At 39.9% G+C, this 26,989-nt stretch overlaps 1 protein-coding gene across 2 annotated transcripts in view; it reads right to left on the bottom strand.

The window, feature by feature from the left end:
- SECISBP2L (SECIS binding protein 2 like) overlaps window positions 1–9,443 on the bottom strand; it is a 68,813-nt gene extending 59,370 nt beyond the window's left edge. For both annotated transcript variants that reach the window (XM_080657725.1, XM_080657726.1), the window contains exons 1-2: window positions 9,185–9,443; window positions 1,370–1,548 (exon numbers count right to left, since the gene is read on the bottom strand). In XM_080657725.1, coding sequence (XP_080513851.1) covers window positions 1,370–1,548; window positions 9,185–9,208 — 203 coding nt within the window. In that variant the 5' untranslated portion in view covers window positions 9,209–9,443. The remainder of the gene's footprint in view (window positions 1–1,369; window positions 1,549–9,184) is intronic.
- Between the last annotated feature and the right edge of the window lie 17,546 nt (window positions 9,444–26,989).

Raw genomic sequence — 26,989 nt, 5'->3', positions numbered from 1 at the left:
ATGGAAAAATATCCTCAGGTGAGGATTAACAAACAAAAGTAAATTTAAAAAGAACAACAACAAAAAAAGATTATTTGGTAAGGTTAAAAGAATTAAATTTGCCATACTATATACTTGATCGTTTTGTTAAATACAAAAAAATACTATTATTAATTTTAGTTTACAAATCACTTTGGACATAGTCCATATAGGTCAAAGATTTTTTAAAAAATATATTTTATTGATTTTTTACAGAGAGGAAGGGAGAGGGACAGAGAGTCAGAAACATCGATGAGAGAGAAACATCGATCAGCCGCCTCCTGCACACCCCCCACTGGGGATGTGCCCGCAATCAAGGCACATGCCCTTGACCGGAATCGAACCCGGGACCCTTCAGTCCACAGGCCGACGCTCTATCCACTGAGCCAAACCGGTCAGGGCGGTCAAAGATTTTTTAAATATAATACTAAATTATTTGAGAAGGATCCCTTAGTTTCTACTATTTGTCCAATCCCCAAAACTATTAAGAGTTTCAGATTATTAACTTGAATATTTAATTTGAGAAAGTTGTTTAGTGATCTCATATCTCATATATCCATAATTTCTCTAAGAATGTGCTTGGCACACTAGTGTGTCACAATGGATTATGGATGTGTAGAAATATTGACTGCCTTAGCCCTCAGGGGTGGCTGGGCAGAGGGTAGAGCCTAGCTGCCTCATCCATTTATTCCACAATGCTAGAGAAGTACAATTTTCTGTGTGTGATATAACTGGAAAGAATCTAAAATTACTTTTACACAGCAATAAAATAAACTACACCAATGAAGTGCTAATCATCCAGACAACCTAAGCAGGGTTAGAAACCTAGTGGTTACTAGGTTACACATTATCTGAATTGCAAGCAATTTGTTAAATCATCCTGTAGACTATAGCACAGAAGCTAAATTTGGAACTAGAATCAAGAGTCTAGAGTTATATGCTAACTAACCATAAAAGCTTCAAAGTTAGGGACTATCCCTTGGTATTTTCTTCTTATGCCCGATTATTTTGGCAATTATGATTAGATACCTAATCTCAAAAAAGGTTTTCTGCTTATCTCTTTCTGAGTAATTCATTCCTCCCTTTAAGTCAATTTACTTCAAATTTTACTTATTATAGAAAATATATCCAAAGAACTCCATATCCTTTTAGAAAGAATGAGAAAATAATCCATGTGAATAGTTTTCAAATTTCTACATCACTTGGTTTTATTTACTCCTCTTAATAGAAAAATGATTCATGTTTACAGGTTATAAAAGGAAAAAAATAAGTGGTGTGCTTTGTCAACTTCTGTATTTTCTATTCCTCCCTTCCCCACCCCAACTAAAAGAGAAAATAATAAACAAATTACCTATTGGACTGATTTTCCTGCACAAATGGATAACAAGTAATCAAGTAGCTGGGAATTGGAGTTGGTTCTATGCCAGAAACATTTCCATTATCATTTGGGAGTGCCATAGGGATCATAAATGTATCAGGATTCTTCTTCTGGGGAATAAATGGCTCTACCTCAGCTGAGAGCTTGACATTCTTCAAAGAGAAAGTGAAACACATTATTAACAAATGAACAAAAAACTTAATATTAATTCACAATTTAACAAGTCAGTTTTTATAAACAGTAATTAGGTCTCTTTTCAGTATTCACAAAACATCCAAAGGAACACAATGACAAATTAAAATAATTAAATATGATTAAGTTATACAGCAAAAGTCATTAAATAAAACAGGGGAAAACTTATCAAAGGCTACCACATTTCCATGAAATCATGTCTTAACAATCAAGATAGAAGGAAGTCAGTCAAACCTCAGAGTCCCCAAATAAAGTTGGTAGTAAGAAATCTAGCTCTGCAGACATAACAATGTGTTTTGTTTTGTTTGGGTTTTCTTTCCCACAGCAATGTGTTTTTAACTAATTTTGTTGGGGGGGGGGGTGTCATTAAACAGTATTCTGAAGGATAATTATGTTTGTTTGAATAGTCTATTTCTGTCCTTTTCAGGAAATTAGATTAGCATGGTTAAGTTAAAAGGAAGGAAAATATCTAAGATGAATTTAAAATATACATATATAAGGGGGAGAAAACTTCTGGTTCACAATTAAACTAGGAAAAAAATAAGTACTTCAGTTTCCCAGAAGATAAGCTGAGCAAACTAAAGTAATTCAGAATATGTACTCCATTTTACTTTATTTTATATCTTTTCTTATAATAAATCTAGAGATTCAAAAGATATTTTAAAAACTAAAGTATTTAAGAATGCACATCTGGGTGACAAAACTATAAAGAAAAGTAAGTATGATCCATAAAAGTCAGGATAGGAATTACTGTTAGGAAAGAAGGAGCTGTGATTGGGAAGAAATTCTGGGGTGCCTGGCAACGTTCTGTGTCCTAACTTGGGTGGGACTTACAAGGTATTCACCTTATATAATTCATTTAGCTGTATATTGGTTTTAGGCAGTTTTCTTTTTGCATTTGTCATATTGAACAACAAATTTTAAAAATTTAATTATAAAAAGAAAAAACCTATAGGCACATTCTGCAAAAGCAGAATGTAAAAACACATAAATATAAACCAGTAAGTGAAATGCAATCCAATGTTTCAACCACTCAAATCAATCACCTCAAATCAACAATCCTAACCAGAACTTTTCCCCAACAAACACACTAGGTTAGCATTTATTAGAAGCTCTAACATCAAGGCAGAATTCTCAGAATAAATTTCAGGCCTGTTTCTCAGAAAAGTAATCAGTAATAAATCCAAGAAACACTAAAGACAAGACTTGATATGCTCAATATATAGCCTTATTCAGAAAAAAAATTTTCTCTAAAAAGATTCCACTGGAAATTCGGAAGTACTTTTGAAAAAGGAGAAAGAAGATAATCTGAACTATATAGCAGTATTAATTCAATATCCTTCCTCAAATCTGATTTAACTTTGAAGTGTACTTTTATACTACTAACCAAATCTGAAGTAGATATAGGTCATTGAACTTACAAATATCTGAGAACTAAACTCAGTTTCTTGAATTTCAACATAGGAGGTAAAAACTCCTTTAAATGCTAATAAAATAAGCCAGTTCTCTTCACTATATTAGTCACTAGAACCTCAAACTTATTTATATAAGGCATAAAATAATCAACCTAATAAATGTTTCCCTAATTAGGGAAAAAAAGCTGATTTTCAACAATAATACACAGATAATGGAAGCTTGCTTTATATAGTTTATACATATGCACAAGAAGGCAAACAAATAACATTTTAACTATACTAAAAACATAACTTTTAGTATTTTTAAAAATCAAAAAGTCCTTTTGAACTTATATGAATTTTCTGAATAGTTTTATAAATCTGGATAAAAAGACAGTAGGATTTGTTTTAAAATAAGGAATATGGTTATATCAAATTCTCAGTCTAACATGAAAAAAAGGAGTGCTATTAATATAATTATAAGGAAACAAAAAAATTTTAATAACATTTTTCTGGACACTCCCCCCAAAAAATAGTATCATACATTACTTTCGTAACAACAAATTCAAATTCTTGCTCAAGTAAAAAGTTGCAAGTTTTTTATACTAGTTTCATCTATACTTCTATTTAAGCATTTTATGAATTTATGGAAGTCGCTGTTTAAAAGGTGTCATGCATAAATTATAACTAATGTCTTCACATACACAGTACATAGGAGTAGACAAAAATAGGTTAATAATTAATAATATAAATAATAAAAAAAATAAGCTCTGTGTTTCGAGTACTCACAACAGTAAACCTATTTTTGCCCACCCCTATATACCCTTAAACATTAAAGTTTGTACTGGTTTCTATTCTAAGTGTAATTCTAGCTATCAAGAGTTCAACAATACAATTCACAAACACTAAAATGATCCTTTGTGTTCAGCAAAAAAGAGAATCTGCTGTAGTCAACAGCTGTACAAACAGAAGATGTCACTAGTAGGAACAGACTGGCTAACTTTCCCCTGTAGTTACAATTCTGTATGTTTTTAGAAGTTGTTTATTGTGACTTGGGGCCTTCATTCTAATACATCAAAATGCAGCATCTGCTGTTTTCAGACCTGAAATGTAATGTTAAGATAGTGAACTATTCTTAAAATAACATAAAATAAAAACCCTGTATAGATAATACATTAAGCAAGTAACAGATTCTGGCAATATTTCAATTATACTAGCATATTAAAGAAAAATATCTTACACAGTGGAGAACAAAAACATTTTGAGAAAATTAGACTAGTTACTTCATGTAATATTGTTCAGTTTGAATTTTGGTGTTTAGTCTCTCTACCTTTGCCAAAATCTATTTTTTAGAAATCAGAAATTTTATAGCAAGGAGTTGTCTCCTTAAAGAAAATATAAATATGGAATAAATCTAACTACAAAGAACAAATTCCTGTATTATTTGCTTAAAAATACAACACTACATAATAAAATTACCTTTCTCTTTTAGAAATTATTTCAAAATTTTCCAAACTAATGAAAAATCATAATAATCCCAGAAACATGTATTGGAAAAAAAGTTCCACATTAATTTTAAATTCTGTACATATTAAAACAAATGTCAATAATAAAACCTTATTAATGTGAATAATCTAGAAAACCCAAGAAGTTCTCAAAACATGAAACTATAAAACCTCATTAAGTGCTCTTTAAAATGAGGTTTTTATTAAACAAATGCATTCAGATCACTGAAAGTCTTTATAATTCAATAAATATGCATTAAGCACATATTCAGGAAAGAGCACAGGATAGACAGGTTTAGGGAAAATGGGCAAACATTATTACTAAGCACACATCAGCAGGAAATGTACATTAAACCCCTCCAAGATAGAACTTCCTGAAGAGTGCGAATAATTTTCCCAGATTAAGCAAGAAATATGTCACCCACTTAATATTAAGACTGAAGTGGAACATAGTAAGGCACTCTCCCACAGTGAAATTTCAGTATGTACCACACACCTACAGGAAAAAATACAATCATGGAAAGCCTCCACATTCTTACTATGTTAAGGTAGAAATCTGATATATCAAATATTAAGATATTTTATATGTTATGGCAAAAGATAAATGTCTTCTAAATGAAAAACATTTTAATGCTTAAGAGATACCTGCTAGCTGTATTATTTTCTGATTGGAATGGCTTACAATGATATTAAACCACTTGCCAAAATAAACTTCAGTAGTTATACATAAAAAAAAAAAACACAACAAAGTATTTAACTTAGACCCTGCCCATTTGCTTTGCTATCCAGATATTTCCCCTTTTCTTAAAACAAACTGCATCTAATCCTGTTATACTCTGGTAGTGCTTTTCTAAAAACCAGTTTTCTAAATTTAATATTAGTTTTTGGATTATTTTATTCATGTTTTTACATTTTCTCCCTTGCTTTTGTGGGTTCCCCCCACCCCCAACTCCTTGCCTTGGGTGCTTAATTTTTATTTTCCTTTTAATATGTTTAACAATGGAAGTATTTATACTATACATTTGCCTCAGACATGTCCGTAGGTTTTCACTGCAGCATGTGATTACTTTTTCAGTAACATAAAATTCTACTTTTTTTACTTCCTCTTTGATTTAAGGGCTTAGGGGAAAACTACAGGCCTGGTGCACAAAATTTGTGCGGGGGATGGGGGGGTGTCCCTCAGCCTGGCCTTCGCCCTCTTGCAGTCTGGGAGCCCTCGGGGTATGTCCGACTGACGAGAAGTGGGCCTAAGCCAGCAGTCGGACATCCTCAGTGCTGCTGTGGAGGCAGGAGAGGCTCCCGCCACTGCCGCTGCACTCGCCAGCCGTGAGCCTGACTTCTGACTGAGTGGCGCTCCCCGTGTGGGAGTGTATTGACCACCAGGGGGCAGCTCCTGCATTGAGCATCTGCCCTCTGGTGGTCAGTGCACATCATAATGACTGGTTGTTCCGCCATTCAGTCGATTTGCATATTAGCCTTTATTATATAGGATCCCTTTTTAAATTTCCAAATGTCATTTTCACTAAATGAGCATTATTTACTTTTTTTTATTTTAAAAATCTGTTAAAACAGATTACTAGTTTATATCCATAAAGGCAAACTATAATTATGTATAACATTTTATAGTAATTTACTTAGAATATGTTTAATTGCAGTTTATACATTATTTAAAGGAAATAATTATAAGCCAGATAATTTTGTATGTTTATTGGTGAACAGCACTTTGTATGAAGTCATGTCTATTTATTATACATTTGCTTTTCTAAGAATTAAAGACAACAGTGATCAAGAACGTTGTCAATTCTTAAAAAACAAACAAAAAAATCCCTATCTAATGTTAATGTACTAAAAATTTAAGTCAATGTTTAAATTACTTAATAATTCAAAGGAGATTGTAAACCTCAAGTATTCTGTCACTTCTAAGGCCATTGTTTATTTTTTTTTAATCTCAAAACACTGTTCTAAGTTTTCTGAAAATAGATACATTAAAGCCTTTATAAACAAAATAAACTCCATGACTTATTCTTCACATCCCTTTACACCAGCTTTTCTTTTTGTTTTTAAGGACAAAAAAAATGCATTATACCAAACCATATCTGTTCTTAGAACATCTAATTCTGGCAGCTAAAATTAAGCTACTTGCTTTGATTTAAAACAGTCTTGCTAAAAGATAATATTCCTGAAATTCTCTTCTGGTTATAAGATTCTTTCATATAGTCATTATTGCAATTAAGACTATTATCTAGCACATATTCCTAATAACTTTTTATAATCTTGATCAAGTTTTTATAATCCTGACCAAATATATACAATTTATTTTTAATCAGATATTTCCTTAAAAGTTACACTGTGTAATACTCCAGGGATTTCAATTAGGTTAAGATGAAATGCAGAAAGTTTATATTAAGTACTTTAAAAGAAAATTTACCTTCTATTAATTACTAACCACTCCAATATTATAATAAGTTATAAATGCTGTAAGCATTCCCAGAAATTCTGAATATAAACCAACACTGGTTTAAAATGAAAAAACAAACAAAAAACACAAAATCATTTTGTGAGGAAAAATCAAAATTCAGCACATTATTACATATATTTTTTATAATTTTTACCTATCTAAATTCACTTCATTAGTAAAAATATAAAAGTATATTCCTAATAACCTGGAAAAGCAATTGCATTACTCTGGTATAGTAGAAACAATCAAGAACCCCACAAAGTTGAGAAATCTCAGTTCTAGACTCAATCTATCATTAAATTAATGGCAGCTTTTTTTAAATGATGGATCCCTTTGAAAATATCATGAAAATAATGGAATCTTGCCCCAGAAATATGCTAATATAAAATGAAGCACCTGCCATCCAGGTCATCCAGGGACCCCTGAATCAACCGCCTACAGCATGAACTAGGCAAAGTAGCATCACTTTTTTGGATCTTGATTTCTATGTGTGGGGGTAATACAAGGGAGTGGTTGAAATTTTTCTCTTAGGATCAGGCTGGGGAAGAGGCAGGAGGTAATGGAGGAAAAAGAATGGAAACAATGTGTTTTTTTCTAATTCTTAAATTTCTACAAGATTTTAAATAGGTTGTGGACTTTGAAAAAATGTAGGATGAAAGAGGAAGAGGCTCTCTAGTTCAAATAATTTGCTCATAGCACTTGCTGTTAAGATAATCACACACAAGTGATCATCTAAATAGTTAATTACATTTCCTCTGATGAAAGGAACCATAAGTATACATGTGGTAGCATTCTGGTTATAGTTCTGGCATCATGGTATAGGACCAAAATGTTTAACCCTTTCATTAGTGACACGCATACAAGAAAATCATTCAAGAAAATATCCTATTACTTTGTCTCGGGCATTTTTAATAGATACCTTAAAATTTTGTTTTTCACTAAACTGTATATAGGCCTTACATAGAATATACTCTGGGTTAAAAGGAAAACCCATATGTATTTGCCAAGACGCTCCAGTCAATTTTGCTTTGGTAAATCCAAGTATTGTTTCATAAACTCATTTGTGTTTTCCGAGTCATATTCACATAAAGCTTTTTTTAAATGACTAAAGCTTTTCTAGAAACAAATATACACAACTAGGAAACTGCTTTGCCTGCTAAAAGAGCCCAATTTCTAAATCAGAACTGGCTTTGACTAGCAACATATAATCAATTAATAGAGGAATTTAGGAAATCCTGTCTCATTAAGGTGTTAATCATCCACTTGTAAAATAATTAGGCAAATCACTAATCTCTCCTTTTGCTTCATCTGTTAGACTAGTTCATCACTGGGCAAGGCCTTCAATTGAAGACGGTAATGGAGAGTGAATAAACTTCGACTTCATCAAATTTCCGTCACTTCATAGAGGTCTCAAGATTGGAAAATACTGAAACTTTTTTGGGGAAATAAAACATTTTATATTATTATTTTTTTTTTAGTTGTGATGACAACTTAAAAAATCCCTGCCTCCTAGCACCTACTTAGCAAGGATAATCAAGAATTTGGTACAATTAAAAACAAGACAGACACTATGAGACTTCTTTGTGGATCGCTTCCATGAATTCATGCTTCGGGTGATATACCCTTAAGATATAAGCTTGATTTTAAAAAAACACTAATTTTTGCAAAATAATTAGGTAGAAGGGCAAGGGGAAGCCGTAGTATTTCATATCTTAAAGGGAACACCTCCTTTAAACCACTGTAAAAACAATGCTTCGCTCAATGGAACGCAGCTCTAAAAAAGCTCATACCCCCCTCTTCTGTAGCTATCACTTGCTCTTGACAGTCTTTCTGGGTGAGAAGCCTTCAAAAGCCTTTCCACCTGGAAAACACATTCCAGAACTGACGGGAGGGGGGAGCGTGGGGCAGATTCGGTTGGAAGTTATAAACCCTCCACTCTGGGAGCACGGACGACTTCGAGTCTTCTGGCCCCTTTCACCAAGCCAGGGAGGAGGGGCAAAAGCGAACCCCGAGCCGGGGCGGGGGACGGTAAACAAGGCTGAAAAAGTGCCCCTGCCCGAGGCAGCATCGGGAACAATGCAGCGGAGCGGGGCGCCGCCGGGCTCCCACGCCAGGGAGTCCGCGCCCCAGGAACCCGGGGGCTCCGGCAGTCTGGGCCCAGGCTTGGAGACCGGGGCCCGCCGGGAGGAGGCGCCCACCCCAGCCCCCGGCCCGGCTGGCCCAGCCCCAGCCCGCGTACCTGCTCTGCTGGAGCTCGGTCCATGGCGCCTGCAGCCGCAACGGGCCCGCTTAATCGGTGTGGAGAGCGCCTCGGGCCGCTTTCTCCATGGCCCCCCGCTCGGGCTTAGACCGGGCTCTGGACCTCCGCCCCTATCTGGCTGGCCCCGACGCAGAGTCCGGCTACGCCACAGGCGGCGGAGGTGGACCCAGCTTCGGGAGATGGAGGAGGCGGTGGCACCTTTGGGGAGGGATCATCTGGAACGGAAGCCGAGACGAGCCGAAATAAGCGAAGGCGTAGTCGGAAATGGCGGCGCGCGGGAGGGCGGGGTGGGGGCGGGGCCGAGAGGGGCAGTGGGCGGGGCGAGGGCGCCGCCGCTGGCTCACCTGCAGGCTGTCCCGGTGGCGGTCCTAGGAACAGGTGCCCGGCCGCTCTGCGCTTTGTATTGGACTTAGCTGCCCCTCCGTTCAACCGGAGGCATACCAGCCACTTGGGACTCAGAACAAGTCTTCAGGGACCGCAGAGACCACGTCATTAACCCAAACCACCTCTTAGTGAAGTTGTAAGAGTTTTTAATCTGCCCACTGGACGTACGATCCTTTCTTCTGTTACCAGCTGAAGGGAGTCATGACTGTAAAGGAAAATACCATAGAACATGCCGTCCAACAGATAATTATGTATCCTCTGGGATGTTACTGTTTCCACTGCACTTATTGATGAATCGTTCCTTTTATCTCCAGCTCATTAGCTCCGTGGGGAAAGAGACTGGCGTGAAACTGGACACTTGCTGAGCCTGGCACACTCCCCCTGGGCATCTCCTCAGGCGCACTGTCCAACAAACACTCCTTCCCAGAAGAGTTCTTGCTTGCTGGTCAGCTCCCGGGTGAGGAAGAAAAGTAAACACCTACATAAGCTAAACTGTACAGAAATGAAAGAAGAGAGCAGAGGTTACTCCTGTTTGGAGGACTGATGGATGTGGAGATTTGAGCTGGAAAAAAAGAGTTTTTAAGAAGTTTGCTGTGTCATGCTTCAGGGAACATCTGTAAAAACCTGAATTACCTTTTCAGTTCGTCAGTGGTCGGCAAACTCATTAGTCAACAGAGCGGCAAACCGCGGCTCGCGAGCCGCATGTGGCTTGGGAGCCGCAGTTTGCCGACCACTTGTTGTTAGTCTGGTTGTTTATTTGCCTACCATTCTAGGTTGTTAGTCTGGTTTTATTTGGATAGGACTCCATGAAGAGGCTGGTCTGTGAAGCCCCTAACTTGTACTTAAGCTGATCATGTATTTTGATCTGGTGACAGATGCTATATTGGGTTAACAAGAGTTACACCAATGCCCTGCCAGTGTGGCTCAGTTGGTTGGGAATAATCTGGCACACCCTTTTGATAGGTTGTCGGTTCCCCTGCTCTCTCTCTAAAAATCAATTTTAAAAAATTATTAGAAAAAGACTTAAATCAAGGCTGGCAGTAAAATCCTTTGTAAGGAGTTCTCTCTCCTTTCTTAGTTTTATTAACTCTTCTGCCTCTTCAAATTATCCATGTATGTGTGTATACATATTTATGTTTTTAAATGGCACATGCATGTATGACTGTTACACACATAAGCAGTTCATGTAATGTTAGGTCCCTCGTGTCTATCAATGAATACTGAATGAGCTTAGGTTTGCTCAGGAAAACTAAGCTATTTATAAGATGTAGTTATGTAAACTAACAGATGATCATCCTTCACAATTTTCAGACAGAAAGAACTCTGAATTTTTAGAATGTCTCCCCACTAGTGGTTTCTAGCCATAAGATACGCCCATCTGAGTAAAAAGGTAATAAGAATGCAATTAAAAATTCAGTCATAAAAATAGTACAGTGCGTAGGTTTTCTTTCTGATGAAACTGAAATATAGGATCTCTAAGGATCTTTCCACAGCATAGGATTTTTATTCTCTTGTTGAGAATCTCCTATGTATAGGACATTTATTTAAAATTTAAGAACATTTAAGAACAGAATTATAAGAAATTATAAGAATAAAATGTTATAGTGTCCTCCTTTTTTAACATAATCCTGGAAAAGACTGAAATAGCTATTAGAATAAAAAAATTAAATTATATGAAGAAAAAGAAGACATTTAAAAGCATTTAATTATTTCATTCAGCAACAAATATTTAATGTGCCAAGTGCTATGCAAGGCCTGGAGGTGTAGCAGTTAAGAAGGCACTGTGAGCCCTAACCGGTTTGGCTCAGTGGATAGAGTGTCGGCCTGCGGACTGAAAGGTCCCAGGTTCGATTCCGGTCAAGGGCATGTACCTTGGTTGCGGGCACATCCCCAGTGGGAGGTGTGCAGGAGGCAGCTGATCGATGTTTCTCTCCCATCGATGTTTCTGACTCTCTATCCCTCTTCCTTCCTCTCTGTAAAAAATCAATAAAATATATTTTTTTAAAAAGCCACTGTGAGAGCAGAGAACATGTTTGTCTTGTGGGCAAGTCATACATAAAACCAGAAACTACAAGTGAGCTGAGTGTCATGAAAAAGAAAGTTCAATAGGTTTTACCATATTGTGAGATAGAAGATCAGTGAAGTCATAGCTAAGTAAATAGCATCTAAGCAAAAACCTAAAGGGTGCATAGAAATGATGATATGTGCAGAAGAAGTCGGAAAGCGATTCCAAGCAAAGGAAATGGCATGTGTGAGGACTCTGAGGTAAGAGAAAACCCAGCATTACACCTAAGGAGCACATTCCTTAAAATGAGAGTTCAAGATGAGGGGTAATCCAATAGAGCAGGGTGTCTGAGAAGGTCGAAGGGATAGGATATAAAACTCAGAGGCAGAAATTGGCCCCAGATGGGAGTAGAGCATATTGTCCACAATAATACAAGGGAAGGAAGAAAGAATAGATGTGGCTGCAAGTACATTTATAAGTTGAGGGAAGGCTTAATGGCTTCTATTTTCTCAGTGAAGCAGAAGGCAAGGTTATCTGCTGACAATGGAGGGAGACAGAGTTGTGATGATCATATGTTTGTCAAAATTCAGCAAATACATATTTAAGACTCGTGCATGTTATTATATGTAAATTTTACATCAAAAGAAAAAACTGTAAATAAATATTAAACTCTGGTTTTAACAAATGCATGAACCTATGTAACCCAAATTTCTATCAAGATATAGAATGTTACCATTACCCCTGTGGCTTTTAAAACTTCGCTGCTTTTATCAAATGTTTATCTAATTCAGTATTGTATCCTTACTACCTATGCTAGTGCCTGGCACAGAGCAAGTGCTCAGTAAATATTTGTTGAATAAATGAACGTGTGGTATTATATTAAATAGGGATTCTTTCATCCAGGATTGAGTTTTGTTAGGCTTGTGCATGTTATTGAATAAGCAGGATTGAGTAGGAAGCAAGAACAAAATTATTGTATATTTTACTCCACTGTCTCTCCAAAAACTCTGAGGGCTACTTCTTTTATTGGCCTGGATGAAATCTCATGAAGGTGATGCAAACTTCGTTCCAACTTAAAGCTTTTCCTTTTCCCAAGTTCAGTTTTGCTTCAGGCCAGAAGGCTGTAGTAGGGGGACATGGCGGAGGCCGTGTTTATTTTTGCTTTCTTCCTTTTTCATCTCCACCTCCTCCACCTTCACTACTCACTGATTAAGCTTTTAGATTCTTCCACCTTTGGGTTTTGATGGGAAGGTGTCTTAGATGCATCCCACGTATGAAGTCACTTCCAGGAACCACATATGACCTCAGCCCTTGATCTTCTGAGGGTGCAAGCTGTTTTCTTAGCTAGGCTCCCTTTTTAAATGACTTCAGAAAGAGTTCTCTCCGACCATCCCTGGGAACATTTTATTGATTTATCACATATCTATCCATCCATCCACCCCTCCATCAAACCATTAATCCATCTTATTTTTGGTGCATAACAAAATGAATCGTCAACATCAGCACACTTTCTCCTGGGAACAATTTACGTGTCCACAGTTGGTAAAAATGCAACTTGTTTCCAGTGTCTCTCTCTGTATCGCTTTAGTTTGCCATTGGTTTCCTCAGGCCCCTGTATTCCAGTGGTTCTCAACCTTCCTAATGCCGCGACCCTTTGATACAGTTCCTCATGTTGTGGTGACCCCCAACCATGAAATTATTTTCGTTGCTACTTCATAACTGTAATTTTGCTACTGTTACGAATCGTAATGTAAATATCTGCGTTTTCCGATGGTCTTAGGCGACCCTGCTAGCGGTTCTCAACCTGTGGGTCGTGACCCACAGGTTGAGGACCGCTGCTGTAGAGCCGCGGTTCTACAAAGAAATTACAGTTATGAAGTAGCAAGGAAAATAATTTTATGGTTTGGGGTCACCACAACATGAGGAACTGTATTAAAGGGTCGCGGCATTAGAAAGGTTGAGAATCACTGCTGTATTCCCTTGTATCAAGTTCTCCAAGTGTTTCCCTGAAAGCTCCTCTCACCATAGCTTGAAGTAAGCATCTCTTTTTTCCCCATTGGAGATGTAGGTAGGTATCAGATATCTCCAAAGCAATACTCTTCATGAGTTATCAGTCCCCCCACCCCACCCCACCCCCACCCTGTATGGGCTGGAGATGAGTGATGAATAATGCTAAGCCATAATTTCTTGCATATCTTAGCAATACCCCTTATAGGCCACGTGACTTTGAAAGTCACTTAAATTCAGCCAGTGTGGCTCAATGGTTGAGCATGAACCAGGAGGTTTAGCTTGATTCCTGGTCAGACGCATGCCGGGGTTGTGGGCTCAATCCCCAGTAGGGGGTGTGCAAGAGAGCATGCACCTCACTCAGCCCCAAAACTTAAGTGATGGCTCACCGCCTACTCCAAATGCATTCTGTGCTTTTCTCCCTCCCTGACTTTGCTCATATGGTTCTTCTTCCTTAGCATACCCTTCCCATCTTGCAACTCATTTCCTTCATTTCCTGGATGAAAAGAATCCTCCGCAGAATTCCTCTAACTTGTTGTGCCACATCCTGCCTTAAATTGTTTGTGTGCTGTGTATCATTTTTATGTAATTATTTCCCAGAATGTACACTTCTCAAGAACATGAATGAGCTTGCCATTGTAGTTGACATAGTCACCAGAAGAAGGAAGGTTATTATTGTTATTATTATTATCATTATTTTAAAGATGTTTAATAGCTCCCAAGTAATTCAATCCTCACCCAAGGACATGTTGTTTTTTTAATTGAGTCTAGGGAGATGGAGAGAGAGAAATATCGATGTGAGAAAGAAACATCAATCAGTTGCCTGCTGTATGCACCCTGACTGGGGATTGAACCCTAACCCTTTTGTGCACTGGATGATGCTCTAACCCCGTGGTCAGCAAACCGTGGCTCGCGAGCCACATGCGGCTCTTTGGCCCCTTGAGTGTGGCTCTTCCACAAAATACCACGGCCTGGGCGAGTCTATTTTGAAGAAGTGGCATTAGAAGGAGTTTAAGTTTAAAAAATTTGGCTCTCAAAAGAAATTTCAATCATTGTACCGTTGATCTTTGGCTCTGTTGACTAATGAGTTTGCCGACTACTGCTCTAACCAACTGAACCTCACTGGCCAGGGCGAAAGAGAAGTAATTAAATGGTACATTTAAATAGCAAACCCTCAGCTCCAGTGAGAATACAGGCTGCATGTGAATAAAATAAAATTAGAAGATGATAACATCCAAAAATAATTGTGGCTGGTAGGATCAACCACATGAAAGATCAACAACTATGAACTGCCTTATGAATAATCAGTTTAGTTAAGAGTGAATTGAAGAGGAATGAGTGGATTGCATAAATGGACTCTGAGAGCCAGATAAAGAGTTAGACACGGCATTCATTTTTATGGCAGTGAGGTCTTCCGGCCAACCAGCTAAAAACAGGAAATCACGTCCCAGATTTATTATGATGTCCTTCAGATTATTTTCATGAACTCTTCCAATTCTTAATCTTTCTTGGAGGACACTCTCTTCTGATAGGAGAAACAATAAATCTCTGACATTTCCCCTCCATTCGGAAGTGCTATATAATCTGAAATTGAAAAATCTCCTTCAACTCAATGTTATTGTTTTTTTTTTGTCATGCCTTTAAAAACATTTGTTAACAAGCTATCTAGATTTTTCAAATTAGTGACCCATACCAGTCCCCCCCCGCCCCCCCCCCCCCCCCCCCCCCGCCCCGGCCCCGTTCCCCAAAGCTGGGTTCTTTCTGAAATGTCCTTTGTGAACCGGCAGGAACTCACTTTATCAGCAGGCCTGCTTTTTGGAACCAGGAGTTTATGAAGCTCAACCTCTGCAACTCTTGTTACCAGATTTCCCTGAGACTTCCAACCAACTGGACTGAGCAAGACATGTCTCACCAGTCTCGGAAGGGAAAAGGAGAAGTGCTCATTAACTAACAAAAGCTGGCAGAAATAAAGCCTCTGGAAAAAGTCTTGTTCATGCATTGTGGATGAGAGAATTTGGTTTTATCTTTCTTCTTGAGTTTTAAATGTTTTTGCATAAATATTATCATGGCAATGAGAGCAAAATAAATAGAAAATCACCCACAAAATGATCTTTCTAACATATGGGGGATTTTTTTTCCCTCATCTCTGTTCATCTATATGCATAGATACCTATACGACATAGTTTGTAGTAAAGCAACCTGGAGGCTCTTAGGCCTGTCTTACAATGGAGTGCCAGCCCACTCTCTGGAAATGAGGTAGGAAGCAATCACTGCCCTCCCCTCCTCCTCCCAGCCCCTGTCCCACCCCACAAATGAGATCTGGGAGCTTGTGAGGAGCCGGAAGCAGACTAGGGGAATATGAGAGATGAGGCTCCACCATATGGGCCCAAGGTATGTCTCAGTCGACCTGGTGCATGACTCAAGAGGTCCAGAGACCCTAGAACACGAGAGGGTTTCTTCACAAGATGTCACACACCATTTCCACCTCTTCAAACAATAGCTGGAATCTTCATGTTGACTATTATATCAAATCAATACTCTCTTGCCAAACTATCTAGGCCCTCCATTATCTCAGCCTGTGGGTAGAAGGTAGTATTAGATGAATATTGACAGAAAAAAAGATAACATAATATATCACATTTTAGGATATATGTTATATATTTAGGGTATATAAAACACTAAAATTGTGTTGGAGATAGGGAAGGCATTAATATTTCCCTGTAGTGATTTCATCCCCCCGAAGACCCATCAACACCAAAGTCAACAAGAAATGACACAAGCAAGGTGTTTCTATTGTTTCACCTGCTTATTAACCCCCAGCCTCTTACCCAGTCCTTTCACAATCTGAACTGGAGGAGCTCTTAAGGGAAACAACGATAGCAATCCTGGGCCTGTTGCTTCTGACTGGCAACGAGCCAGCCCTTCCCCTGCCAGCAGGCCTTGCGGTCTCTAGATTCCCAGCGGTGCTGAGTCCTAACAGGTTACATTTCAGGAGCTTTCAACTGGTCAAGGTCTCTGGAAGAGAAACAATGAGAACTACCGCCACCCACCAGCAGTCAAGAATACGGATCTAAAAGAGTTATTCACAATGATCCTCTACTGAGTAGTAATAATAGCTTACATTGATTGTGCCAGAAATAGTGCTGAGCCCTCTACAGAACGAATCTCCCCCCTCCTCTTTCTCTCTCTCTCTCTTCCTAAATTCTGTATCAGAGGAACCTGAGACTTAATGAGCTTACATAAGATCCAATCCAGTTAGAAAGTGGCAGAACTAGCCTGGCCCGGCATGGCTCAGTGGTTGAGCATCAACCTATGAACCGGGAGGTCACAGTTCAATTCCTGGTCAGGGCACATGCCTAGGTTGTAAGCTCCATCCTCAGTGTGGGGCATACAGAGGGCAGCCAATCAATGATTCTCTCTCATCATTGATGTTTCTATCTCTCTCTCCCTCTCCCTTCCTCTCTGAAATAAATAAAAATATATTTTTTTAAAAAAAGAAGATAGTGGCAGAACTAGAATTTGAATACAGCAAGCAAAGGAGCGTGTATGTAAGGCTGCCACTCTTTCCTGATGTGAGACAAGGCAGGAGACCCTTAACTGTTTGACTTGGATCTCAGCCCTGTTCTGTGCTGAGCTGGGCAGGCCCCTTAAATACCGTGTCTCCTCTCTCGTGCCCTGGTCCTGGTCGTGACTCCAGTTGTACTGCTGGCTCCTCATTCCAGCCCGAAATGCCCTGGAGTAGAAAATAGCCTCAAACGTAGTAAGGTGATCAGACTGAGACAGAAAGAGGAACTAGAGGTCTGTGGGCAAAAGGTCCTCTGGCAAGTCCACACACCTCTCACGGGGAAGCAGCTTTGGATGTCCCACCACGTGGATCAAAGAAAAGCAGCCGCTGCAGCAGAGCTGCTCCAGGGACTCAGCTGTCCATCCGTGTGTTCATACATTTTCCCAGGGCGCAGGGAAATCTATCATCTCCCTCGCAGGCAATCAATGTGTCCATTCCATATGACAGAAAGCCAGTGTGTTTGTGAGGAGGCAAGGGAAATGCAGTGAGAAAAATACAAAAGGAGAGAAGAAATAGGAACAACAATTAGCGTGAAGACAGAAGAATGCCACACACACATATCATTTCCCCATCTCTATTCACCACACCAAGTCTCCTTTTCATTATCTCCTGAGGCTTTCATGATCTTCCTTCTCCATTCTGTCACCCTTTTTCCTCTTTTCATCTCTCCATTTTTTTACTCTTTCCTTCTCTGCCTATTTTCTCAGCCTGTAAAAGCTCTTTACTCAGAAGCATGCAGCCCTAAAAGAGCTGCTAGCCCTGGCTCTGGAGTACGACTCATTGCCCCATTGCTATGAACTGAGCGAGACATTAAGTCCACACCACCCAGTGTCCCTGCTCTCACTGAGGTCAGGTGCTGTGGGTAGCAGTACCATCACAGCACTTTCAAAGGTATAACTCAGTTCAGAGTCAGCCTACTCCACCCAGGGCCCCGCGGCGGCCATGGCAGCCTTTGAACTATTATCACGTGTAACATCTTGCAGTCCTGCTGCTGCAGGGGAAAGATGTTTGCATGCTATGGGAATCTATGACTCAGTGCTGCTACCCTTATTCCTTCTGAGATAACATCATTGGTGATTCTGTACCTGTATGTTCTTGAAATTGTATGTTAGAGTGATTGGTTTGGACTTAGTTTCCAAAGCATCAAGATATTCTTTTTACTGCCAGGGGAAAGTATGTCTGAGGGACATACACTGAGTGGCCAGATGATTATGATCTCTGAACGCATAATCATCTGGCCACTTGGTAAATATATATATATATATATATATATATATATATATTAGAGGCCCTGTGCATGAATTCATGCATGGGTGGGGTCCGGCCAACCTGGCCAGGAGGAAGGGACATGGGCGGTTGGCCGGCCTGCCTGCTGTTTGAACTCCTGGTCAAGGGGACAATTTGCATATTAGCCTTTTATTATATAGGATATACACAGAGTGGCCAGATTATTATGCATTCAGAGATCATAATAATCTGGCCACTCAGTGTATACTGTATGCAGAGGGAAACGATGCAATGCTGTAGAAAGTTGGACAACTTTAAGTGGTAAAATTCACTCTCTAGTACTCTTGGGAAGAGTGCTAAACCATTCGTTTATTCAACACATGGTCAGAAGTGATGCATGCTATAAATAAAATTACAGTTCAGTAAAAGGGATAAAATATATCGGAGGGCTCTATTAGATCGGCTGGTCAGGGAAGGTCTCACTGAAACAGTGACGTGTAAGCAGAGCCCTGAAAAATATAAGGAGTGAGCCAGGCAAACATCCGGGGAGAATGTTCCAGCTAGAAAGGACAACATATGTAATGATCCTGAGATGAAAATGTGCTCGGTGAGCTTGAAGAACAGCAAGAAGGCAGTCAAATTAGGACAGACTCGGGAGGAAAGCAGGGCAGTCACAAGGCCATAATAAATAATTTTCATTGGATTGTAAATGTGATGAGCAATCTTTGGGAGGATTTGAGCAAGAGATGTCAAGATCTGATTTTTAAAAAATTATTATTTCTTTAAATTTGTTCTAGAGAGATCGATCACTCTGGTCTCTAGTTACATAATAGACATAGGAGAGCAGGGGTGGAAGCAGGAAAGCAAGTGAGAAGGCTATGAGAATAGCCAAAGTAAGAGGATGAGGGCTCTCAGGTTTGGGGTACATTTTGTAGATAGAGAAGAGGACTTGGTGATGGGTTGGGGTATGGGCTGTGAGGGAAAGAGAGGATTCAAGATCACCTTTAGATTCTCGCCCTGAGCAGTGGGTAAATGGTGGAGCCATTTACTGAGACTGGGGGAGTTTGGGAGGAAGGTAGTCAGTCCCATGTTCTGTTTTGCACATAGTGAATTTGAGATTGCCTAAGACACACAACCGGAGATGCCACGTAGGGAGTTGTAAAGCAAGTCTGGAGCTCACTGAGAGGTGCTGTTTACCGTGAGGTTGACTAAGACACACTTCTTACCACAATTAGTCAGTAGTTAGATATGAGTTTCACAAAAGGAATTCACCTCCTCTGAGGGCACTGTACTCCATCTTGCAGAACCCTGCTCTCATGTGTGTGTGCTACATGTGTGTGTGTGGAGGGGGAGTAGGTGGGTGGGAGGGTATTAAATGAGATGTGAAGGGATTACCTGGTTTATGGAGTTCATAATCAAATCTAGCAATTGTGACTCGTGAGCAACTGATATTTAACATTTCAAAAGGGCCCCAACTGTGTGCTCCTTTAAATATTGTCCATAACCTAGGCAGGATTGGCCAAGAGAAGCCGCTGGGCACATGGAATGCATGTTCCATCATATCTGAAGATTATTTTCAGACAGACTAACCACTTTTGAAGGATGTAGTGAGTCACAGATTAAAGATATGGAGCATGGATTTTGCATGAGAAAAGGCCACCTTGAAAGAGCATACTGTTTAAATGCTGCTGGAGAGAAGCCCAGCATTTATGCCATAGAGTCACATCACCTGACATCAGATGATCCAGATTATTCACAGGACACTGAGGTCCAAGATTGCATCATATTCAGTAGGAGGAGAATATATGCCTCAGGATACATCAGAGTATTTAACAGGATTAATAAATAGCCATGCACACAAATATGGAAAATTTTTCTCAGTCGTGGCATTCCAAGAATATATAAAGTCCAAATTGGTTTGGCTCAATGGATAGAGCGTCAGCCTGTGGTCTGAAGGGTCCCAGGTTCGATTCCAGTCAGGGGCACATGCCCAGGTTGTGGGCTCGATCCCCAGTAGGGGACGTGCAAGAGGCAGCCGATCAATAATTCTCTCTCATCATTGATGTTTCTATCTCTCTCTCCCTCTCCCTTCCTCTCTGAAATCAATAAAAAATATATTTTTTTAAAAAAAGAATCCATAAAGACTTTCCCCACAATATTATCTCTTAAGGTGTTTTGCCAGAATTACCCAATAAGCCAGGACTTCTTCAGTGTTCACACAGCTGATCTTGCCAAGGACTTCTTTGTGGAGAGGGTATCACTTGCCCTTTCTAGAGAAGTTTCTGGGAAGGAACGCAAGGACCTAGGTGCAGAGCATCTGAACCATTAGAAAATCTGATTGCAAAAGGTGTCAGAATTCTCAAAGTATTTCCCAAGAGATTGGGAGCTTATAACGCTCATTCTAGCAATGTTCCCTTTAACTGGGTCAACTCTGTTTGCCTCCTCCTTCAAGGGAGTTGCTCACCAACTAGAATCCATTACCGTACTCACTCACTTGAAAATTAGATGGGTATATATTTGCTATTTGAAAAACATATGAAGAGTTTGGTTACTTTATCAAATGAGGTCTCTTCAAACCAGTTGCATGTACCACTCTAGGCTGTATCAATTGTGTATCCAATGGGCCAGGACTTTGCAGGGGCCAGGTCAGACTTTTGAGTTCAGCTTTGCCACTTATTACTCTGGTGGGCAAACTTGAGCAAGTATAAAATTGGAATAATGATAGTACCTACCTCATAGGATTACTGTGAGAATTAAAAGAATGCCTAGAACATAGACAGCTCACAATATGTAAATGGTAGCTATTTTTATTACTACTAACATCATTTTTTAAAAGCCCATCAGCAAAGAGATTCTTTGGAACTATAAACCCATTACAAATAAGATACTTAAGTAGACCTTCATTACATGTCTGAAGTTAGTTAACACCATGTTATTTGTAATTTCAGGAATTGAAGTTTAATATAAATCTTCAAAATTGTCAGTGACTTTTTAAAATTTGATTTTTAGAGAGAGGAAGGGAGAGAGAGAAAGAAACATTGATATGAAAGAGAAACATCCATCGGTTGCCTCTTGAACACGCCCCGACTGGGGATGGAACCTGCAGCCTGGGTGTGTGGCCTGACCGGGAATCAAACCCACCACTTTTGGTGTATGGGATGATACTCCAAGCAACTGAGCCACACTGGCCAAAGAAGTGATTTATTTTTCTTTTTAATTGGGGTGAAATTCACATAACATAAAGTGTACAATTTAGTGGCATTTGGTAAATTCACAATATTGTGCAACAATCACCTCTATTTAATTCCGAACCATTTTCATCACTCCCAAAGGAGACTCCTACCCATTAAGCAATCATTTCCCATTTCCCTGCCCCCCAGTCTCTGGCAACCACTAAACTTTCTGTCTCTGTGGATTTACCTATTCTGGATATTTCATATAAATGGAATCCTACAACATGTGACCTATTGTGTCTGGCTTCTTCCACGTAGAGTGACTTATTGTTGAAGATGAAACTGCAGCTCTCCAAAGAATCACTATCCCATCATCTCTGATATCTTCAGAATTTTCCAATGCTTAATAGAGACCCTGTGCTCTAGGATTTCCTCTCTAAAGAAATGCTTGATTCAACAGTAGTAGATAGATTCTTGGGAAAACTTAAGGAAGTTCTAAATCATTTCAATAAAGTCAAGTATCTTAAACAAATGATGCCTTGTACATCTGGAGATTTTGGCAATGGTGCAGTTCAAACCTGTCATTTATAGAGAAGGACTTTAAGGCCTGGTATTGTTTTCTTTGGCTACTATAGGACACATATAATTCTTGATGCACTTATTATAAAACCAGTTCCTCTAAGGAGATTGTACAATGTGCTAGTGCCCAATGAAAGCCACAGTTTCTGACTTCAAGCTGCTCATAGTCCACTGGAGAAAAAAGACATATGATCAGACATCAACATCCTATATTCTAAAAGGCTAATATGCAAATCAACCAAATGGAGGAACGACTGGTAGCTATGACATGCACTGACCACCAGGGGGCAAACGCTCAATGCAGGAGCTGCTCCCTAGTGATCAGTGAGCTCCCACAGGGGGAGCGCCACTCAGCCAGAAGCCAGGCTCATGGCTGGCGAGCACAGCGGCGATGGCGGGAGCCTCTCCCACCTCCACTGCAGCACTAAGGACCCTTTGAGGGATGTCCAACTGCCGGCTTAGGCCCGCTCCTGCGGGGAGTGGGCCTAAGCTTGCAGTCGGACATCCCCCTAGGGGTCCCAGACTGCAAGAGAGCACAGGCTTGGCTGAGTGACCCCTCCCCCCCACAGTGCACGAATGTCATGTACCAGGCCTCTAGTATATACATAAAACCCTAAGCTACCGGACGACCATTTGACTGGTCGACAGTTTGACTGGTTTCTATGATGCACACTGACCACCGGGGGCAGATGCTCAACACAGGAGCTGCCCCCTGGTGGTCAGTGAGCTCCCACAGTGGGAGCACCGCTCAGCTGACCAACGGGCGCCAGACGCTGGGCTCACGGCTGGTGAGCACAGCTGCAGCGGCACAAGCTCTCCTGCCTCTGTGGCCGTAATACTGAGTGGTGGTGGCAGCTGGCGCAGTGGGGCTGGGATGAGCGTGAGCAGCGTGGCATCCGGCCTGGGTTCAGGCTCCTCCCCAGCCGCCTACCGCTTCTTGCACTACTACATTCCTCAGGGGATGTCGGATTGCTGGTTTTGACCCAATCCCCGCAGTCCGACATCCCCCGAGGGGTTCTAGATTGTGAGAGGGCGCAGGCCAGGCTGAGGGACCCCACCGGTGCATGAATCTGTGCACTGGGCCTCTAGTACAATATAATAAGTGCTGTGACTGAATTAAGCACAGGGTGCCAGGGCAGCACATTTGAAAGAACCTAGCCTTATAGGGGGCTTCGGCCGGGAAAGCCTTATACTCTTTCTCCTACAAAAGGCTGACTCATTTTATTGCTCGTGGGAAAGCAAATTTTATGCAATACGAGGCAATACTTTTTAGAATGTTAAATGGTTGTTGACTTTGGAGCCTGTGCTGCTTCATTATCATAATGAAAGAGCACTATTACCATAGGTGCTTCTCCTTACATTACTGGTTTTCTGTTTGGCCACCGATGCCAGGTGGGGTTAAGGTGTAGATTGCAACCTAAGGATAATGTTCCTCATTATTTGGATCAGATATTTATTGACTAGGAAATCCTTGCTGGTATTGAGGGACGTATTTTCTCTTTAAACTGTTTAACAATTTAAACTCATCACAGGTTTTTGGGGGACTCTATCCTTAGAGTAAGTATATTCTCTTAATTATGTTCTGTCTCAACCCTCTGCTACAGTCTGACTCTGCCCCCATGCTTTGCAACATTCAAGTGTTGTCACATTTGGCCTTATTGTCTTTGTTCAATATTAGTCCACAGCTGGATATCAGCTGATGGTTATCACCAAGCCCCCAGCATTATGGGCCCACCCATTTTCATAATGTTTAAGTCAAAATGGCTCTGAGCACTATGTCTTCTCACTCCTTCCCCCCAGGGATTCTTGGGCTTCCATTTCTCCTAGTCACTTTGATTCTGATGTCCTACTTTTGCTGAAGCCTCAGTTCTTGTCCTGGGTTTCACCCTCTGTATGTGCTGTCCCTTTTCTGCACTGCGTCACCCCATATTGGGCACATCTGACCCCTCCACCCTCAAAATACTATTGACTGAAGCCATACTAAAAATTTTAGAGACAATTGGAAGGGTCCTCATGCAGTACAGTAGAACAAATGAGTAAAATCGAATATTTCCATTTGTTCCAAAGTCTCTCTAGCTGTTTTCCTCCCACTTCTTTTTCTCTCTCCCATAATTTTCCTCGGCACTCAAATTTTTCCCCACTTTATTATTATGTAGAACCCTCTAGGTCAGTGGTCAGCAAACTCATTAGTCAACAGAGCCAAATATCAACAGTACAACGACTGAAATCTCTTTTGAGAGACGAAAAACGACTTCTGCGCATGGGCCACGAAGTTTCAATCACACTGTACATGCGCGCCCACATGTGGTCTTTTGTGGAAGAGCCACACTCAAGGGGCCAAAGAGCCGCATGTGGCTCGCGAGCCGCAGTTTGCCGACCACTGCTCTAGGTCATTCTCATGTCAGCTAAAGTTTGATTTAAGCAAACTCTGAGTATATATTTATGATATGCACACGTATGTAGATTTATTTCATCATTTTTAATAGTTGGACACTTAGGTGGCTTCCAATTTTAATATATAAACATACAATGATAAAAGATCTGGCTATTTTAGATGAATTTTAAAAAAATTCCTTCGGCGTCATAATGCTGTTTAACAACAAATGCAAATTGGAAGAGCAAACAATGTTGGATTATCCACAGAGGGTAAGGGGAGCGCACTGTGGTAGGCTAGAAGCTCTATGAGGCCAGGGGTTCATGCCTGATTTGTTTACTTCTGGGTGCCTAGTGCTTTAAACAGTGACTGACACAGAATAGGTGCTGCTAAGTATTTAATGAATGAATGGATTAATTAAGTGCTGCTGAGTCTGGATTTGCCACAGGTCAAGCTCTGGGACTTGAACTTTTGGACCAGCCAGGACTATAACTGTGGTCCTACTTTGTGCTCAGGGCTTGTTTGCTTTGGGGAGATGCTCATAACAGCATGGCAGTGAGGAGCCAGGTGTGCATTTCAGCACAAATCCTTATTTAGTTCTTTCTTCCAAAAGATCCTACCCAGGGCCAACAGTCTGGTTCTACGCCAATTTAATACTGGAAGATATTAAGGAATTATTATTAATTTTTATTTAGTTTTAATGATGGTTTAGTAATTACATATATTTAATGTATTACATTATTTCTATAGAGCAAAATCATTAGGTTGGGAGAGTTAAAGAATGGGGGTAGAGGTGAAACAAAATGGTCCCATCAGTTGATAATTGCTGAAGCTGTGTGATAAGTACATGTGGACTCATAATGAATATATTAAACATATACATATTTATAAAGACTAGTATAATGATCATATTAGCCTCTCTTTTTAAAAAAGTTCTTCAGTTCATTAACAGGTGCTCTCCCAATGACCACAGTGTGGCGTGTCACCTGTACACCAGATCCTGGATCCCTGTCATGTACCGCAGAGAACTCTCTTCGTGCCTTCAATCATCTCTTTTCTCTTGCATTTTCACTCTCTACCTGTTCTCTGGATTTTCACTCTCAGTGTTTAAACATGACTCAAATATCTCCCGTATTAAAAATCAAACAAGCGCATCCCCCTTAGCTCAGACACCATTCCAGTAATTGCCCTATTTTTCTCTTTTCCAGAACAGCCAAACTATTTTTCTCTCTACATTTCTTTGCTTTTCCATCAGTCTACTCCAGCCTAGCTTCTGTCATCATTCAACCTTAATGGCTGATGTCACCACATTTGATGTGCACATTTCAGCTATTAAAATAACAGCTTCAATCCCAGTTATGTCTCTTCAGAGTCTCATATCCAAAAACTTACTGACATGTTTATTTGGATATTCCCTGATTGCCCCAAACTCAGTATGTCTCAAACAGAACTCATTGCCTTCCTCCAAACCTGTATTCCTCCATTTTGATGAACCACCAATAATTACCCAAACAAGAAACACCTGGTTTTTATTTTCAAAATCAGTTTTTTTGAGGTGCAATAGACATACCTTAGTAAACTGCTCATACTGATCTGCTCTTCTGTTACTATTGATTATTTTGCAGTTTTTAGAATTTTATATAAATGGAATAATATAGTATATACTTTTTCTATCTGGCTTCTTTCACACAGCATAATTATTTTGAGATTTATCCATATTGTTATGTGTATTAATAGTTCATTCCTTTTTATTAGGTGGTAGCATGCCATTGTATAGATATATCATAATTTGTTTATTCATTCCCTTATTAATGGCCATTTTGTTGCTTCTAATTTGGGGCTATTTTAAGTGGAACTGGTATAAACATTCATGTACAAGACTATGTATGGACATATGCTTTCATTTCTCTTGGTACAGTTCCTAGAGAGTAATGTTTGGGTAGTATGGTAGTTGTGTTTTAATTTTAATCTTTAAAGATATGGCTGGAAGGCAGGTGGGGGCGGGGAGCAGTAAGAGATCAACCAAAGGACCTGTATGCATGCATATGAGCATAACCAATGGACACAGACAGTAGGGGGGTGAAGGTATGTGCTGGGGGTGGGAGCAGCCAGGGAGAGGTCAATGGGGGAAAAAGCAGACTTATAATACTTTAAACAATAAAGAATTTAAATTAAAAAAAAAAGCCAGCTGTGTTTTACTTTTGACTTTCTGTAGCAGTCGTGGTTGGCTACCTTCCTGACGACCATCTCATCCTCTGCTTCCTACTCTTCATTGCCTCTTCTACAACAAAGGGTAAAAGCTGACAGTTCTTTTCCCAGCACCCTTTGCTGCTACAGCCTGGGCATGTGGCTTCACCTGGCTACAGTGACCTGAAGGAAAGTTGACTGGGAAAGGGAGGTGGAAGAAGATTCTGGGAAACTGCAAAAAGATGTAACAGAAGGATTCTTTGGTGCTCCTCTGAAGACACCC

The sequence above is a fragment of the Plecotus auritus genome (genome assembly GCF_963455305.1).
Source record: "Plecotus auritus genome assembly, chromosome: 1".
Classification (NCBI taxonomy): domain Eukaryota; kingdom Metazoa; phylum Chordata; class Mammalia; order Chiroptera; family Vespertilionidae; genus Plecotus; species Plecotus auritus.
The sequence above is the reverse complement of the archived record's forward strand: the minus strand, read 5'-3'. Positions and strand labels throughout refer to the sequence as shown.